Source organism: Mustela erminea, chromosome 11, assembly GCF_009829155.1.
Source record: "Mustela erminea isolate mMusErm1 chromosome 11, mMusErm1.Pri, whole genome shotgun sequence".
Taxonomy (NCBI): domain Eukaryota; kingdom Metazoa; phylum Chordata; class Mammalia; order Carnivora; family Mustelidae; genus Mustela; species Mustela erminea.
In genome coordinates this window covers 61,496,935-61,514,562 of record NC_045624.1, presented here as the reverse complement: position 1 = coordinate 61,514,562, position 17,628 = coordinate 61,496,935, and the positions used below count along the sequence as shown (strand labels likewise).

At 38.9% G+C, this 17,628-nt stretch overlaps 1 protein-coding gene across 1 annotated transcript in view; it reads left to right on the top strand.

Moving 5' to 3' along the window:
* Positions 1-17,628, top strand: part of SCIN (scinderin) — a 76,198-nt gene that overhangs the window by 27,541 nt on the left and 31,029 nt on the right. The window contains exon 5 of the mRNA XM_032305465.1: positions 16,289-16,381. Coding sequence (XP_032161356.1) covers positions 16,289-16,381 — 93 coding nt within the window. The remainder of the gene's footprint in view (positions 1-16,288; positions 16,382-17,628) is intronic.

Sequence of the window (17,628 nt, the reverse complement as noted above, 5' to 3'; positions counted from 1 at the left end):
TTTTTTATTGTTTCACATGTTTTCCTTTTGTGATCAGGGAAAAAAGGCCAACTAAAAGAAAAACAAAGTAAAATCAGGGATTAACTGAGTTTTCAATAGTCGTAATAACACTGCTAATAAATTAGACTTTGAAAACTATTCAAAACAATTTCTTGAACTTTTAATATTCTTTAAAGACCTCTGTTCTAGATATGTAATCACCATTTAAGTCTTCCAGATCTCATATTTGGAAGCAAAAATCTATAAATAAGATGTGTTTCTAATTGATTATAATGTCTCGTTTTAATAATGAGTCTTTTGCAAAGAGTGGACTCAGGACCAAGATTTGTTCTGGTGGAGTAGTAAAGGTGGTGCTCTGGTAGGTATCAGACTAGCTTCTCTTCTGTCATCTTGAGTCCTCAGGAAGTCCCTTAACCTCTGTTGTTTCTGGTTCCTCATTTGTAAAGTGCAGGGTTAGACAGAGTGGCTTCTGTGGTCCCTTTGGTTTCCAGCAATCAGTGATCCAACCTTGTCTCTCAGGCAGTTTCCGTGTTTAATTGCCAAGGAGTCTGTATTCTGTACCAGGAAGTGAAGGCACAGCCTGAAGGCCCCAACTGTGTGTGTATACATTTGCTTGTCTATTGGATTTCATTTAGAGTTTTGAGAGAAAAAAAGATTAAGCAGTAAATTAATACTTTAATTAATACATTACACTGTTAAAGTTAAAAAGAAAATGCAAATGAAGAAGAAAATTGTAAAATATAACTTCAGTTTCAAAATATTATTGATAGAGGGGCACCTGGGTAGCTCAGTGGGTTAAGCCTCTGCCTTCGGCTCAGGTCATGATCTCAGGGTCTTGGGTCGAGCCCCGCATCTGACTCTGCTCAGTAGGGAGCCTGCTTCCCCCTCTCTTCCTACCTCTCTGCCTACTTGTGATTTCTGTCAAATAAATAAATAAATAAAATCTTTTAAAAAAATAAAATATTAGTGATAGAGATAAGGGACATGATTTCATTCAGGTATACATTTTGTTCCTTGCCAGTTACTCCGGTGGGGGGAAGCTGAAATATTCTTGTTTTTAAGATTCATTTATTTGAGAGAGAGAGCCTGCACACATGCGTGCATGAGTAGGGGGAGGGGGAGAGGGGGAGAGAGAATCTCAAGGTGACCCCAGCTGAGCATGGAGCCTGATGTGGGGCTTGATGTGGACCCTGAGATCATGATCTGAGCCAAAACCAGTAATTGGATGCTCTACTGTCTGAGCCACCCAGGAGCCCCAGGAAGTTGAAATATTCTGAACAAAGATAAGAAATACAGTAACAGTATAGTTAACCATATGCTGCAATATAATAATTCAAATAATATTCCAATTTGTCATACCAAAGTTCAACACAAAGACTTGCGACCATATTGATCAAGGTATCACTTTTATTTAATGAGCCTAAATTAATATCACTTGGCAGTTGTGTCTGAATGAGGCAGTTTTTCCTTTAATTTGTGCCTGAAGTGAGGGAATAGTGTGATAAGCCTTGTAAATAAGATAGTACAGTTCTAACACAGATGGATTATATAGAAGGATAGATCTTTGTCCCCACAAAGTCCATACTGGACTTGATAAACTAAAAAAATATAAAAGTAGAATGCCAGGTTACATTTTCTTTATATTATTCCTCATGCTTTTTATAATATTAGTGATACTGTACAATAAAAAACTAACAGTAAGAGTATATTTTCTTTCAGCTATTTTAGGACAATTTCATCTTATCCCACTATATATGTGCACACATATGTATACTACATATGTAATCTGTATAACTATGCATATACATATTTATCTGTAAAAAGGACTTTAAAGTGACTTTGTCAGGAAAGCATGGCTCATTGAGGTAAATATAGTATATTTCCAGGGGAAACCCAGAGGCAATCCTCAGCTCTGGGTATAACATTCTAGTAATCAGGGAAAAAAGTACTAACATACTGTTAACAAAATATTAAAATATTTAAGTACCTGCATACAAACAAATGAGCCATGCAAATATACAGGGAAATGAAGTCCTGTGCCAGGCATGGTGGAGAAATTAACTATCAGTGCTCAATATCAATGAATGCTGGCAACTGAAAAGCAAACCAAACTGAATATAGATTTTAATGAAGACTGACAGAGTGCATGTGGACAAGACAAACAGGTTAATCAAAAACCACCTCAAAGCAAGGAGCATATGCACTACAATTAAATACCAGTTGCTGTGATATTCGCTGTCATGGAGCTCTGTTGCTTCATGATGACTTAATTTCTCTCATCTTGCTGTTCTGCAGGGTTTAAAGGCAAGTGGCTCCCTGGCAGGTTGAATTTTCTATGTGTTCCTTAATCTTTCTAGCTGTACTTTCTTTACATCATACAAGTACTTTTTTTTTTTTTAAGATTTTATTTATTTATTTGACAGAGATCACAAGCAGGCAGAGAGGCAGGCAGAGAGAAAGGAAGGGAAGCAGGCTCCCTGCTGAGCAGAGAGTCCGATGTGGGGCTCTATCCCAGGACCCTGGGATCACGACCTGAGCCGAAGGCAGAGGCTTTAACCCACTGAGCCACCCAGGCACCCCCATACAAGTACTTCTTGTCATTAACCCCAAAATTTCATCATCTAGGAAAAAATTTGTGATAGACATTTTTTTTTTTTTGCCACCATCATGGCAAACATCCAGTGCCTACCAGGTGACTGGCATTCTTTTGTGGGCTTTACAAAAATGAGCTCATTTAGTTCTCACCACAGCCCCAGGAAGAGGATACATCTGTTATCCCCTGTATTGGTTTGTGTTCCTCCAAAAGCCAACTCTATACAAGGACTTGGGGGCAGGTGGTTCTTTGGAAAATGATCCTGGAAGCAGCAAGTAAGAGTAAAGTGACGCTTATTGTTGGTAAGTAATTTTCTGCTGTGGGGCACTGGGGCTTAGTCCCAGAGGGACCCTATGAAAACTGTATGAATCACCCTTCAGAATCAGCCCACAGGCACTTGACATTGCTGCAGGATTTAGCCAGTAATTCCCATCTTTCATTGGTTGAGGGTCACTCATTGGGGGTTAACTTCCCAGAATTCCAGTCTTCCTTGTGTATGGATGCAGTATAGCTCAGTGGCCAGATAATACCATCAGAGAGCAAAAGTCTTTGACCTTTAAGAAATTATCTTACAGATGATCTCTGAGGTAACAAGTTGGAATGGGTGGAGCACCAGTGGGATTTCTATATCCTTACTTTATGGATGAAGGAAGTAAGTCATGGAGAGGCTGCCTAACTTGCCCAAGGGAGAGTGGGAATGGGAGAATGGTGATTCACGGGGCAGTCTTCATTACAGAGGAACCATCTTAAACATACAGAGAGATAGGAATCTCATCCACTGCGAAGTTATTTTAGAACTACCAAAATTATGCCACATACTTTTGACAAAGTATTTTATGTATTATTTTATGTATTTTATGTAGTATTTTATATATTATTTTATGTATTCCTTATCATAATACCTTTAGTGGCATAATGTTTGTCTTCAGTAGCCTGACTTGTCCCTTTGTTTCATCTCTTGCTGTCAGCATGAAACCTTTCACCCTTACTATGGAGGGTAATACAGGGTAATTGGGAAGACATTTTCTTGGAAGGAAAATACATTTTTTTAAAAAGATTTTATTTATTTATTTGACAGAGAGAAATCACAAGTAGATGGAGAGGCAGGCAGAGAGAGAGAGAGAGGGAAGCAGGTTCCCTGCTGAGCAGAGAGCCCGATGCGGGACTCGATCCCAGGACCCTGAGATCATGACCTGAGCCGAAGGCAGCGGCTTAACCCACTGAGCCACCCAGGCGCCCAGGAAAATACATTTTTAATGTGTGTATAAAAGTATGGAAATATTTTTCAAGAACCTCAGAGTATATGAAAGGTTTTTGGAGTTTTTTGGTTAAATATTGGTGTTGGGAAATATTCTGAACTATATAGATGGAGAGGAAGCTTTCACAACTCTCTTGCCATAAAACTTGGCTTAATCTGATTAAAGAGAATATATAAATCAGGTTTATTTACCTCTCCCTAAAGGGATAGAGGAGATAAAATGGAATAAATATGGGTAAATATGTGCATATATGTATGTGGTGATAAGGGACAATGAGAAAATACTCCCGGAAGTTTGTTTAGCTCATGTTCTCAGAGTACGGATGCTCTGTGTAGGTCTGTCTTCTTGTTGCCTCTAAAGAAGAATTTGGAGAAGAAAGGCAGTTTCTTCTTCATTCCTCCCCTCAACCAACCAATAGTAGTTTTTCCTCTGGTAATCACCAAAGTTGGTGAAAATAAGCAATAAGTGATGAGGGGAGAAGCCCAGAGGCATTATGATAGAGAGCCAGTCTTGAGAGGAAGAGGGTGATCCTCCCCAGACAAGATACACTTTCTACACATCTCTGAATTTGAGAATTCTTACAGGCAATTTTCATGTATTTAGGGTTGAAAACAAATGCAGTGTGTCTTGCCACTTCTACTTGCCTATGAGTGTGATAGCTGGTGGGTCATGTTAGACTTACTCACCAAATTTGGAAGCTACCTCAGAGTCTTTCCCTGTAGACTGCTCCAGGAGCTTCTGGCAATTAGCAAGGACAGGCCAAACCTATTTAGCATCCTTGCCCTGAAAGTTAGCTCACTGAGAGAGGGGCCACAGCTAATTTATTCATCATTATAGCCCAACTCTTTCTTATGGTGCTGATATATCATAGACACTCCATACATCAAACTTACTGATAAATAAACTGTAGCTAATGTGTGCTGACTCCCCAAGGTAAGGTCATGTGTACAGGACTAAATGGGGGGAGAGTTTTGAAACACATAGGAAGACCAGAGAATCCACCTTATAACCAAGGACTAATGGTATCCTACATACCTCAGTTGTGGAGAAACTTCAAAGAAGAGAAGAGATTACTCTGTCTTGTTTTTCTTCTCAACATTATGATTCCCTTGCTGAGGCACAGGAGACTATTCTTCTGCTTTCTCTTGAAAAGGGATATTTCTATCTGTCGTCCAGGTGTAGTTTTAAATCTAAAATAAAAGACTTTGACAAGGATACATGGTCAAGACATAGAGACCGCTTAATGACATCATTAGATCAAGACATAAACAAGTCATAACTTACTTAATAAGTAGTAAGTGAATAAGTAAATATAAGCCTACAGGGAGGTGTATGGCAGGAAGCTCAGTGGTAAAATCATCATGCAATGAATCAGAGGGGTGACTGGCAAGGTCACACCAAGGAGAGAGAACGACCCTTTAAGAAAGGCAGGTTTCATTCAATGTATATATGGGTGGAGAAAGGAGTAGACCTGAGTTTTGTGGAGTTCTCACGGCGTGTCTGGTGCGGTGATAGTCACTTCACATACATCATTTCACTTAATCATCATGATGGGTGAATGGCATTAATTATTAGACCATTTTAAGTGTAGAAACAAAGTCGCAAAGTCACTCAGGAATGGGTCCATCCAACTCAAAGTGCAGGTTCCTACCAAATGAGGATTGTCAAAAAGAAAGGGATGATGGTCATTGTGAAGCATACTAATTAGAAACTCCAGAGGCAAACAATGGGAGTCTCTCTCTTCAAGCTCTAATCAGATAGAAATGTCCAAATGGGTTTGTGGTCTTACCAAAAAAAAAAAAAAAAAAGAGAGAGAGAGAGAGAGAGAAAGAAAGAAGGAAAAGAAAAGAAAAATTAATGATTTCCAGAAAGAACAGGTGGGCTAAAATCTTTACCTGAGATTTTCTCTGGGGCAGCCTCCTGACTCCCAGACCATGACCATTTATTTGTCCAGGGAAGGTTTCCCTGCAAAGCTATTTGAACATCAGAAATGTTTGGCAGACTTGTCTTGATGGTTAAGATAGATGAAACAAGATTAGATTAACAAAGCTGATGCCACTAAAAACTTGACAGTGTAGCTGAGGGCTTTGAAAATACACCATGCCAGGGCTTCAGTTGGAATTTTGGGCTCAGATTTTAGTAGTTGGGCTCAGACTTTAGTAGTTGTTATTGTAACTCCCCAGATGGTTCTAATACATAGCTACTTAAGATAACTACTCTAATTTAATAAATTGGCATTCTGGCTTATGTATTTTAATAATTTGTGAGTTACCTTTTTCCATGTTATAGTATCTTGTAAGTTTGCATTCCATTGTATAGTAACTTGTCAATTTGCTCTCCACATAAGAATAAATTAAGAGTTGGCTTTCTTGTGAGTTGTACACTCTGTAACTAGTCAATTTGCTCTCCATGTTGTAATAACAGGAGTTGACTTTCGTGAGTTGTACACTCTAAATCTAATCTCTCCTATTGTGAGGTTACTATCACACTGAGGAACAGACCTGCATCATGGTGAGTTTTCCAAGGTCACAGCATTCCTTGAGTCCGCTAGAGCTACACTGTCAAACACAGCATTGTCAGACACAAATGGCTGTTTAAATTAATTAAAATTAAATAAAATAAAAATCCAGTTACCTGGCTACAGTAGCCACATTTCAGGTGCTCAGTAGTTGGAGGTAGCTAATGACTACCATATTGGATAAGGAATATTTCAGTTACAGAGATTCTATTGGGCAGTCCAGATTATTAAATAACCAAACCTCTCTTGCAGACTCGTCATTCACTTTATCCTTTTATCCAAACATGTACTTCCCATGCTTTCTCTCAGTCTAAAATAACTTTACCCACTATTTGATATATCACATTACCCTTTTTATTTGACTTATCAGTAACAGGATAGAAGTATTTCAAACTCAGGGAAGCACACCCTGGGATCCGGAGAGCAAATGTTGGAAGATTAGGTGGAGCAAGCCAAATGGGGTCACAGCTTTTCTCAGAATTGCTTGTAATTTTATCTCTGTATGTCTTTCCTGTTATCAAATATTTGTCTGACCTAAACCATAAAATTCCTGGAAGAAAGAAAATATATCATAACAAGGCTATATTTTGCCTTTATAATTTGTATCTATTCACCATATGTTAACAATTAACTGTGTGGGCTTTTTTTTTTTTTTTCCAGTTAGGGAAAGGAATAAGACAGGAGAATTTCTAGGTAATTAAAACGTTAACTCTTAGGACCTGAGAGCTTCCTTTGTTTCTGGTGAGAACAGAAACAGCCATGCCTACTAGAGTGATGACCTTAAGAAGACTGTGACTCCGTTGCTTTGAGGAGCACTTCAGTAGGAGTTGGGAGGCCTGGAGTTTACATCCTGGCTTTACTCTTTTTTTTTCCACTTTATTTTATTTCATTTCATTTATTTTATTTTCACTGTTCCAGCATTCTTGTTTATGCACCCAGTGCTCCATGCAATATGTGCCCTCCTTAATACCCACCACTAGGCTCACCCAACACCCCACCCTCTCCCCTCCAAAACCCTCAGTTTGTTTCTCAGAGTCCATAGTCTTTCATGGTTCTTCTCCCCCTCCGATTTCCCCCAACTCCCTTCTCCTCTCCATCTCCCAATGTCTTCCATGTTATTCCTTATGTTCTACAAGTAAGCGAAACCACATGATACTTGACTCTCTCTGCTTGACTTATTTCACTCAGCATAATCTCTTCCAGTCCTGTCCATGTTGATACAAAGATTGGGTATTCATCCTTTCTGATGGAAGCATAATACTCCATTGTATATATGGACCACATCTTCTTTATCCATTCGTCCATTGAAGGGCATCTTGGCTCTTTCCACAGTTGGCGACTGTGGCCATTGCTGCTATGAACATTGGGGTACAGATGGCCCTTCTTTTTCACTACATCTGTATCTTTGAGGTAAATACCCAGTAGTGCAATTGCAGGGTCACAGGGTAGCTCTATTTTTAATTTTTTGAGGAATCTCCACACTGTTTTCCAAAGTGGCTGCACCAACTTGCATTCCCACCAACAGTGTAAGAGGGTTCCCTTTTCTCCACATCCTCCCCAACACATGTTTACTGTCTTGTTAATTTTGGCCATTCTAACTGGTATAAGGTGGTATCTCAATTTAATCTCCCTGATGGCTGATGATAATGAACATTTTTTCATGTGTCTATTAGCCATTTGTAAGTCTTCTTTGGAGAAGTGTTTGTTCATGTCTTCTGCCCATTATTTGACGTGATTATCTTGCTTTACTCTTTATGAAACTTTGACCCCAGGCAGAACGCCTAACTTCTCTCATTCTCATTTTCCTGATCTGTCAAGCTGAAATCACAGTTGAGAAGCATACAAGACCCTCTATTTTTTTAAAAAGATTTTATTTATTTCACAGACAGAGATCACAAGCAGGCAGAGAGGTAGGCAGAGAGAGAGGGGGAAGCAGGCTCCCTGCTAATCCCAGGACCCTGAGATCATGACCTGAGCTGAAGGCAGAGGCTTAACCCACTGAGCCACCCAGGCATCCCAAGACCAACTATATTAAATGCTCTGGGGACTCGTCACTAACTTGAAACATTTTCATCTACAGTGATCTCGAGTTTTGAGTTGGATATTGTCCTTCCTCCAGAACACGTATTATCCTTTCTTTTCCTACTATTCACTCTGAATACTTACAGCAAATTGTCCAAGCATCCTGACTTTTCTATAGAATGTTAAAATAGAGAAAGTGCATCTTAAGGGAGCAAAACGGTAAATATTGGAATTCCATTTTCCAAAGAGGTGGGGCTGCCTAAAAGTTTCAACATAAATAAATAAAGGCAGGGCAGGGGCAAATGTGAAAGTTAAGTAAAGATTTGAAGAGAGAGCAACTTTTTTCTTAACTTACCAGCCCTTTCTAAAACAAATTTACACATAGGCCCATTTACGTTTTAAAAGAAAAAGTCACAGTGGGTCATTGGGAAAAAAAACAGAACACTAAGGATGGTCTTGACCCATGTCATGAGAACTCAAGAAAATCTGAAGCTAGGGGACTGTGAATCTAAAGCAAGTTGGTATAATTGCTATAATGGTTTAATATAAGTATCTTCTGAATTATTTTGAATTGAACTGTTGAAGGCAAAGAGTGAATGGCATAGCAGAAGGTCTACTTTGGCATAGAGCAAAAGTATACTTTCACAAATTTCCAGCCTCTCTAATGTAGAGTAGTGTCTTCAGTAGTTAAACATTTCTATTACATTACCGGCAAACAGAGAAGAAAGAGATGCTCCCATTTTTCTACTCATTTCACACCTGTAACAAAATAACACCTCTGACCTTTGGAATCACTCAATTTCTAGCTGAAAAAAATAAGGTCCCTTTGTCACTGGTGGCCATTTCTAGGTCTTTACATTAAGGAAATTTTCTCTGATCAAAATGCCTAGAGCATTTAGGAATCCATCAAGAATAGTTACTATGCTTTGATGAACCGAATGAGGAAGTCTGAGGAAGAAGCCTAAGGTAGATTGTAAGTTAAAAAGGAGTTATAATTTCTGCATTTGAAGTAATGAAATGCCAACTGTTTCTTCCATTGGGGAGAGAAAATAAATAGTAGTTTTTGTTTAATACAAACGTTTACAATTTTATTTATTAAAGATAAATACCTTTCTTTTTCCCTAAAGATTTTATTTATTTATTTGACAGAGAGAGATAGAGAGAGAGAGAGAGAGAGGATGAGAGAGAATGGCAGGGGGAGTGGCAGAGGGAGAAGCAGGCTACACCCTGAGCAGGGAGCTTTCCAAGGGTCTCGATCCCAGGACTCTAGGATCATGACCTGAGCTGAAGACAGACGCTTAACAAGGCAGATGCTTAACGATTGAGCCACCCAGGTACCCCAACTACCTGTTTGTTATTATTGAAATTTTACAAAATATACATAGTCACAATAGAGAAAAAAAATATTTCCACCTTTGAGGAAAAAAATAACTAAATCCTTCCTAATCTTTGTTTTTGTGTATGTATCTCTGTGCTTTCACAAGAAGAAGTTCCTACAGTAGATAATGCTTTGCAAGCTAAATTTATACTTAAGATATTATAAACATTTAATTCCTGACCATCACATAATCTTTATAATACTTTAATATCTGTGTAGTTTTCCATTCTATTGATACAGCCTAATTTATTGAATGAATCCCTTTCATGTTGGGCATTTATGTGGTTTGTGTTTTTTAGGATTGTAAAATGCTGTGATGTGTTTAGTAGGTTGATTCTTTGTATGTATTTTAATTATTCCCTTGGAATAAACTGCTGGAATAGAATTACTGGGTTTAATAATTGGTCTCTTTCTTGTATTTCTGTTACCTACTTCTTACCAGAGAGCTCTTAGTAGAATACAGAATCTTTCCCAGCATCGGATGTTGTCAGTTGTCTCCTAACTTGTAACAATTTTATGGATAAAGAATTATTTTTTGCTTTATTTTACATTCCTTCGTCGCATTCTCAGGTTGGTTGTACACTGTCGTATCTTGTTTGAAGGGCTGTTTGCTCACAGAACACCTGATGTGATGGAAGAACTTCCTTCTGTCAGCCTTTGATGCCCACAGCATGAGCAGAGCTGCTAGGATGGGGAGTGGAGAGAGGATTTGGAGAGAGATGAGAACAGCAGTGGAGGGAGGAGGGAGGAACACCATCACCATATCAACTAGCATGTGTGCTGCACATAGACATGCTAGTATTGCTCTCACCAGAAACAGAGAACTGGGGATGCCTGGGTGGCTTGGTCAGTTGAACATCTTTTTTTTTTTTTTTTAATATTTTATTTATTTATTTGTCAGAAAGAGAGAGAAAGCACACAAGCAGGCAGAGAGGCAGGCAGAGGCAGAGAGAGAGGCAGTCTCTCCGCCGAGCAAGGAGCCTGATGCGGGACTCGATCCCGGGACACCGGGATCATGACCCTAGCCTAGCCGAAGGCAGTGGCTTAACCCACTGAGCCACCCAGGCGTACCGAACGTCTTCCTTTGACTCAGGTCATGATCCTGGAGTCCGAGGATCGAATCCCACATCGGGCTCGCTGTTCAGTGGGGAGCCTGCTTCTTTCTGACCCTTACGTTCTCGTGCTTTCTCTCTCTCTCACTCTCTCTCTCTCACTCAAATAAATAAATAAAATCTTAAGAAAAGAAAAAAAAAGGAGACCTAAGAGAGTCCTTCTACAATCGTTGTTGCAAAACACCTCCTGCTTTATCTCCAGAGACCAGGCCTCAACAATTAATTGTGAAGACCATTTTTAAGTGCCCACAGAAGCAGCACAGCAGGCTAGATAAGGGCACCCACTCTGGAGCCAGAGTTCAAATCCTGACTTTGTCATTTGTTGTAACCTGCATGACAGTGGGCAAGTTACTTAGTCTGTTTCTTGAGGCATAAAATAGGATAATAACAGTGCCCCACTGATGTGAAGATTAAATGACTTAATAAATCCAATGTTCTTAGACCAGTGTCTGGTAAGCAGGGATATGTAAGCATCTTTTATTTTTGTTAATTTTTATTTTTTGAGAGAGAGCATGCTCATGCAAAGGAGGGGGTGCAGAAGGAGAGGGAGAGAGAGAACCCAAAGCAGGTTCCACTCTCAGGGTAGAACCCCATGTGGCACTCAATCTCACGACCCTGAGATGATGACCTGAGCTGAAAGCAAGCATCAGACACTTACTGACTGAGCCACCCAGGTGTCCCTGGAAGGATGTTTTAAACAAAATTTATGAAGTCCCTAATATGGCACATAGTAGCACTTGAGAAATGTAAGCTGGAGATATGTAATACATAAAAAAGACCATAAATGTGTAAACAAATTTCAATATATGTGGTTTAGACAAGACAGGTACTAGGTGTTAAAAGGTAGTTTTAGTTAAAAGGTAGTAACCAATAAAATCGTGAGTCTCATACAAATACAAAATAACCCACATCAAAGATTTTTATTTAAGTCATTCATTAATAAGAGAACTAGTAAGAGGAGCCTGGGTGGCTCAGGTCATGATCCCAGGGTCCTGGGATCAAGACCCACATCAGGCTCCCTGCAGAGGGAGCCTGCTTCTCCCTCTGTTTCTGCCAATCTCCACTGCTCGTGCTCTCTCTCTTTCTTGCAAATAAGTAAAATCTTAAAAAAGTAAATAAATAAATAAGAGAACTAGTAAGGTATTGTACTTAGTTTGAAGAAGAATCCAAAGAACAGACAAGTGAATGGGTGATCAGTGTTAAGATGAATTTGTGGATAAATGTAAAGCTGACCTTTTCCACAGGGCAGAAATCAGTTTCATCTCCACCAGACAAAATTCCTGTGCATCTCTGTGGACAAAAATCATTTGCTGCTATCAATCTTCTATTGAATTAGAAAACAAAGACAAGGGAAGAAAGTAACTTTATGGTATCAGATCACCAGAAGGAACCCCTAGACACCATCCTTGGAAAGAATCCTTTTGTCTCTTTCCAAAACTTCCCTAGTTTCCCTTGATTTAAGGAAGTATGCAACTAATTATTCTGAAAATGACTGAGGAGTGCCTGGGTGGCTCAGTTGGTTAGGTGTCCAACTCTTGATTTCAGCTCAGGTCATGATCTCAAGGTCATGAGACTGAAACCTGGGTTAGGTTCTATGCTGGGCATGGAGCCTGCTTAAGATTCTCTCTGTTTCTGCCTCTACCTCTTCTCCTCCACCCCGTTCTCTCTCTCTCTAAAAAAATAAAAATTAAAAATAGAAAAATTTAAAAAAATTATTGAAATTATGGCATTGAAGGGATCTGTGACATAACTTAAGCCTCAACACTTAGCAGTTTTGTGGAACAATCACTTTTCTTCTTTGAGCATCAGTGAGCTTTTCTGTAAAATGAGGATAACAGTATCTAGCTCATGGGATCTCTTATTAAGATGAAACATGCCCAAAGCTCCTGACACAAAGTGTGACTCACAGTAGACACACAATAAGCAGTAACTATTCCTGGGCTAATTATAATTAGCTGAGCCAACCAAAGAATAATTGCTCAGTTTTGCTTCTACCACACAGAGTCAACCTAGGTAGAAGTTACATACAGCATTTGGGAGAGCCCTGGGGAAGGCAAGCGTGTGGCTCCCACAAAGGACACTGAAAACATCAGCTTGGTAAGAGAATGCTGAGAATGGTAGAGAATGCTGAGAAATAATGCAGGTGTCGGTAACATCCAGCTCTGAAGGCGCTTTGGAATCCAGACACAAGTTTTGGCTCTGTCGATAAGCAGCCAATTCAGCATCATCTGGAATGCAGTTCCCTGGGCCTCACCCCAAAACTAATGACTTAATAGCTGGCTGTTGAGATTGTTTATTTTATCAGGTTACCCAGATGTTGCTTGAGCACACAGAGCTTTTTAAGTCACTGGTGCAGATAAAGGACGTAAGACTTTTTTCCTGGAGTCATGTTCTTGAAATTTGGGAGTAAAGTAAAATGAGGGGCCTTCCAGCCAGTGTATAGGATAACTTTCTGGATGAAAAAATGAGGTGAGCCTGAAGGCAGAGGGAACCGACAGGAACAGGTGGAACCCATCGCTCAGGTGATGAGGGACTTCACTAAGGTGGGAGTTAAGGTGACTCCAAACATTATTACAAAGAAGTAGAATTTAATGACCAAGTGGGTAGGAGATTCAATATGGAGGACAGGCAGTGTTCAGAACTGACCTTCTGATTTTAAGTCCGGGTGAATAGAACAGAGATTCACTGACGCAAATGGAGAATTGAGAATGGTTGGTTTTATGGAAAGTTAAGCTCAGTTTGGAGCATGTTAAAGGATGATGATACTTTTAAGTGGAAATTTACAGAAAATAATTGAAGGAAGGGGAGGGGTGGGGAGACTCCCAAGCTTGAGTGACAGGTCTTGGCTAGAACAATAGATGAAATTTTTAAGAAACATCCTCAGATAAGGCTTCTCTATTTCCCTTCCTCTTTAAAGTTTATTTATTTATTATTATTATTATTTTTTAAGATTTTGGTTTATATTTGACAGACAGAGATCACAAGTAGTCAGACAGGCAGACAGAGAGAGAGGAAGCAGGTTCCCCGCTGAGCAGAGAGCCCGATGCGGGGCTCGATCCCAGGACCCTGAGACCATGACCTGAGCCCAAGGCAGAGGCTTAACCCACTGAGCCACTCAGGTGCCCCAAAGTTTATTTAATTTTTTTAAAAGATTTTCTTTATTTTAGAAAAAGACAGCACAAGTCAAGGGAGGAGCAGAGGTAGAGGCAGAAGGAGAAGTAGGCTCCCTGGTAAACAGGGAGCCCCATCCCAGGACCCTGGGATCAAAGGCAGCGGCTTAACCAACTGAGCCACCCAGGCACCACTCCCTTCCTCTTTAACTTGTCAAAATATATGTTTTTTCACACACCAAGTATTACATGAGTTAAATGCTAATCACTTGACAAACCTAAAATGACTGTTTAAAATTTAGGTATTATCCCACTTGTAAAAAAAAAAGAAAAAGAAAAAAGAACAGCTGTATTTGTAGTTTATTTCAAAGGTCAAAATATATGGCATAGATGATAAAGAGAACATGTTTAGTTATCTTCCTCTTTCTAAACAAGATGTAAAGTCCTTCATATTTGGGAAGATGGTTAGAAATTCATTTGTATACCCCAGTGAGGTTTTTGGTAAATGCTTAGTTGTTGTACTAAATTTTAAAATGATTCTTGGGGGGCGCCTGGGTGGGAGAGTGGGTTAAAGCCTCTGCCTTCAGCTCGGGTCATGATCTCAGGGTCCTGGGATCGAGCCCCACATCGGGCTCTCTACTCAGCAGGGAGCCTGCTTCCTCCTCTCTCTCTGCCTGCCTCTCTGCCTACTTGTGATCTTTCTCTGTCAAATAACTAAATAAAATCTTTTAAAAATTTTTAAAAAATAAAATAAAATGATTCTTGGGGTTATCTAACAATATACAGCATCCCCCTATCCCTGCAGGTAAGCCTGTTTCTGGTAAATGGGTTCAATTCCCAACTGTGCTACAACCCTTTGAGAGGCTAAATAAGAAACTTGGCTCATATGGGAATTGTCTGAAAATTAAAAGTTAGCGTATGCTCCAAGTCTCAGACTCACTTGGCCTCTTGGGAAACTTCCAAGTCCTAGATATGTCCTCAACCCAAATTGTTGATCCAAACTACTGTCTTGGCTACAGAAGAATCACAAAAGGGCACACAAGGAGGCTTTTCCTGCTCTTCGAAGATACACATACTTCTAACACAGTAAAGCTGTTTTATTTATTTTTTTTTAAAGATTTTTAAGTAAAGGTGTTCTTAAAAAGCACCTTTGATTCCAAGGGTTTTAATTTGTGTCTTGATCCTACTTTTAGCAAAAAAGAAAAACTGTACTATAATCATTCAGTATGTACAATGATCAAAATGTTTTATCGATCACTGTGTCAATAAAAAGATGAGCAATTTCCCAGAGAAAATAACTTCCTTAATGTGCTTCGAAACTCCAGGCAGTGCCCTGTTTGAACAAGGATTAAAATTTATATACATTTGTATTATTGCCTGGTATTTGGCAGAATGTATTTTCATACAATGTCTTGTAGAGAGCAATAAAACACATTCTATAAGGAATTTCATTATATATGAAATATTTATTGAGTCTAAGTGAATACCTTCTTTGCATTTCTAAACTTGAATTTATGCTTATGTTGTTATAAAAGTCACACTGTTTAGAGTAAGTTTATATTTTTTTCCTGTCCTTAACAGTCTATATTTGTGTCAATTAATTTAATAATAAAGTTGCTTTGTATACCTTTTTTTTTTGTGCTTGTAGTGTGTAGAAAATCAAAGCAGGTTCAAATGTACTTTCTATTAATGCTTTATATACTTAAATTTTGGATTGTATCATATATGCAAAAAATACATTCATTTATTCATTTGACAATTACTTAATGAGCATCTCTCATGCTCCAGACACTTTTAAGTGCCAAATATACAGCAGGAAATGTAGCATTATGTACTCCAGAATTTGCCCTTTATCTAATTATAATGGTCCTCTCCCCTCAAGTAGTAATTTGATCCAAGATTTATTGTAATTCAACCTACAATTTGCTCCTAAGAAGTAGAGGTCACAAGAAGAAATCTCTTACAGAAGTGTATTTAGAATTCACATTTTAATTGATTCCCGTTAGTCTTCAGTAATACGAACACCTCTGCTTTCAGGTGTAGGATTTTACTTTCTTGGAAGTTCACATCATAAGCAAACTCAGCGTTTGTTTACTTCAATCAATTCATTCATTTGGTCCATGAGCAAAGGCCGATGCAGTATGATTGGTGAGAAATGTTTGAGTCTGGTCATTTTAACTGCAAATATGTTATAATTTATGTCTTTAGAAATATAAGATAGTTTACTTTTTTTTTTTTTTAACTCTGCATCCTTTAATGAGAGGTCTTTATCTTTTATCTGTTCACTTTTTTCCAGGTTTTAGGGACAAAGCCGGAGCTTCCGGATGGAAATGATGACGATGACACCATAGCAGACATAACGAACAGGAAAATGGCTAAACTCTACATGGTGAGTTCACTGTTAGTGAGTTCTATTGTTTTCACTAGACTGGATGCAGCCGGGAGACATGTTCTGGATGGGACTCTGCTACGGCTGATCATCCTCCTTGCTCTCAAAGAGAAGTGTGTCAGTAGAATCCATTCTTTCCTCTAGTATGTTTATTAAAATTCCTCTTTTTATTATTTTTAGTTATTTTTATTAAAAATGTCGAATCAGTGAAATTATTGCTACAACTTAAATAAAATTATATAGTGTTGCCATGCTAGTTTGCAACGATAGATTTTGATATATGACGTTCTTAAAATGTTTCCTTCGTGGAATAAAAATACTCAGTAAGCTTTTTCTTATAAAATTTTTTTAAGATTTTATTTATTTATTTGACAGAGAGAGAGAGAGAGAGAGGCAGCAAGAGAGGGAATACAAGCAGAAGCAGTGGGAGAGGGAGAAGCAGGCTTTCTGCTGAGCAGAGAACCTGATACAGGGCTGGATCCCAGGACCATGGGATCATGACCTGTGTCAAAGGCAGACGCTTAACAACTGAGCCACCCAGGCACCCCAAAATTTTGATAAACTATAAAATCTTCATGTTATTTTAAATATCCTATTTAGTCATAATGAAAGCTTTCTTTATTACAGGAGGGCAAAGCTATCAAATCAAACAGCTGGGAGGAAACAGGGTAAAAACGACCCTGTCCTGGGCATTGGATACATAGTTCCATGTCACCTCTCTGGTGATGGCCCACTGGATGACCTTGGGCAAGATACGACCATGCTGGGTCTCGGTTTTCTTATCTGTAAAAAAGAGAGACAGATTCCTTTAGAAGATTATTCAGGTTCCTTAGAACTCCAGAATTTTATTATTTTATTGCTGGTGGAGGTAACAGAAGCCACAGATACACCAGTTAAGGAGAATAGTCAAAGGGATCCTGCAAGAGTTCCGTCCCCTTGTAACTTTCCAAGTGCATGATTTGGAGCAGACCATTAATCTCACTGAAGAACTAAGTAGTCATCAGCGACCACAGGAAGGAGTTACATTTCCTGCTTTAAGACAACTTTGAGCTCAGAAACTGATTTTGAGTGAAGACCAAGTTGTTAACTTGTGTCTAATAAGTTGTGTTTTGTAAGGAGTAAGTGAATTATTTTCTTCTTAGATGGCAAGGGAAAAAATGTGGTCATGACTTCTGCTAAGTACTGATGATTTTAATAGAAACTACACAGAAATTATTATTCTAAAGACTTTGAGGGGGTGTCTTGGT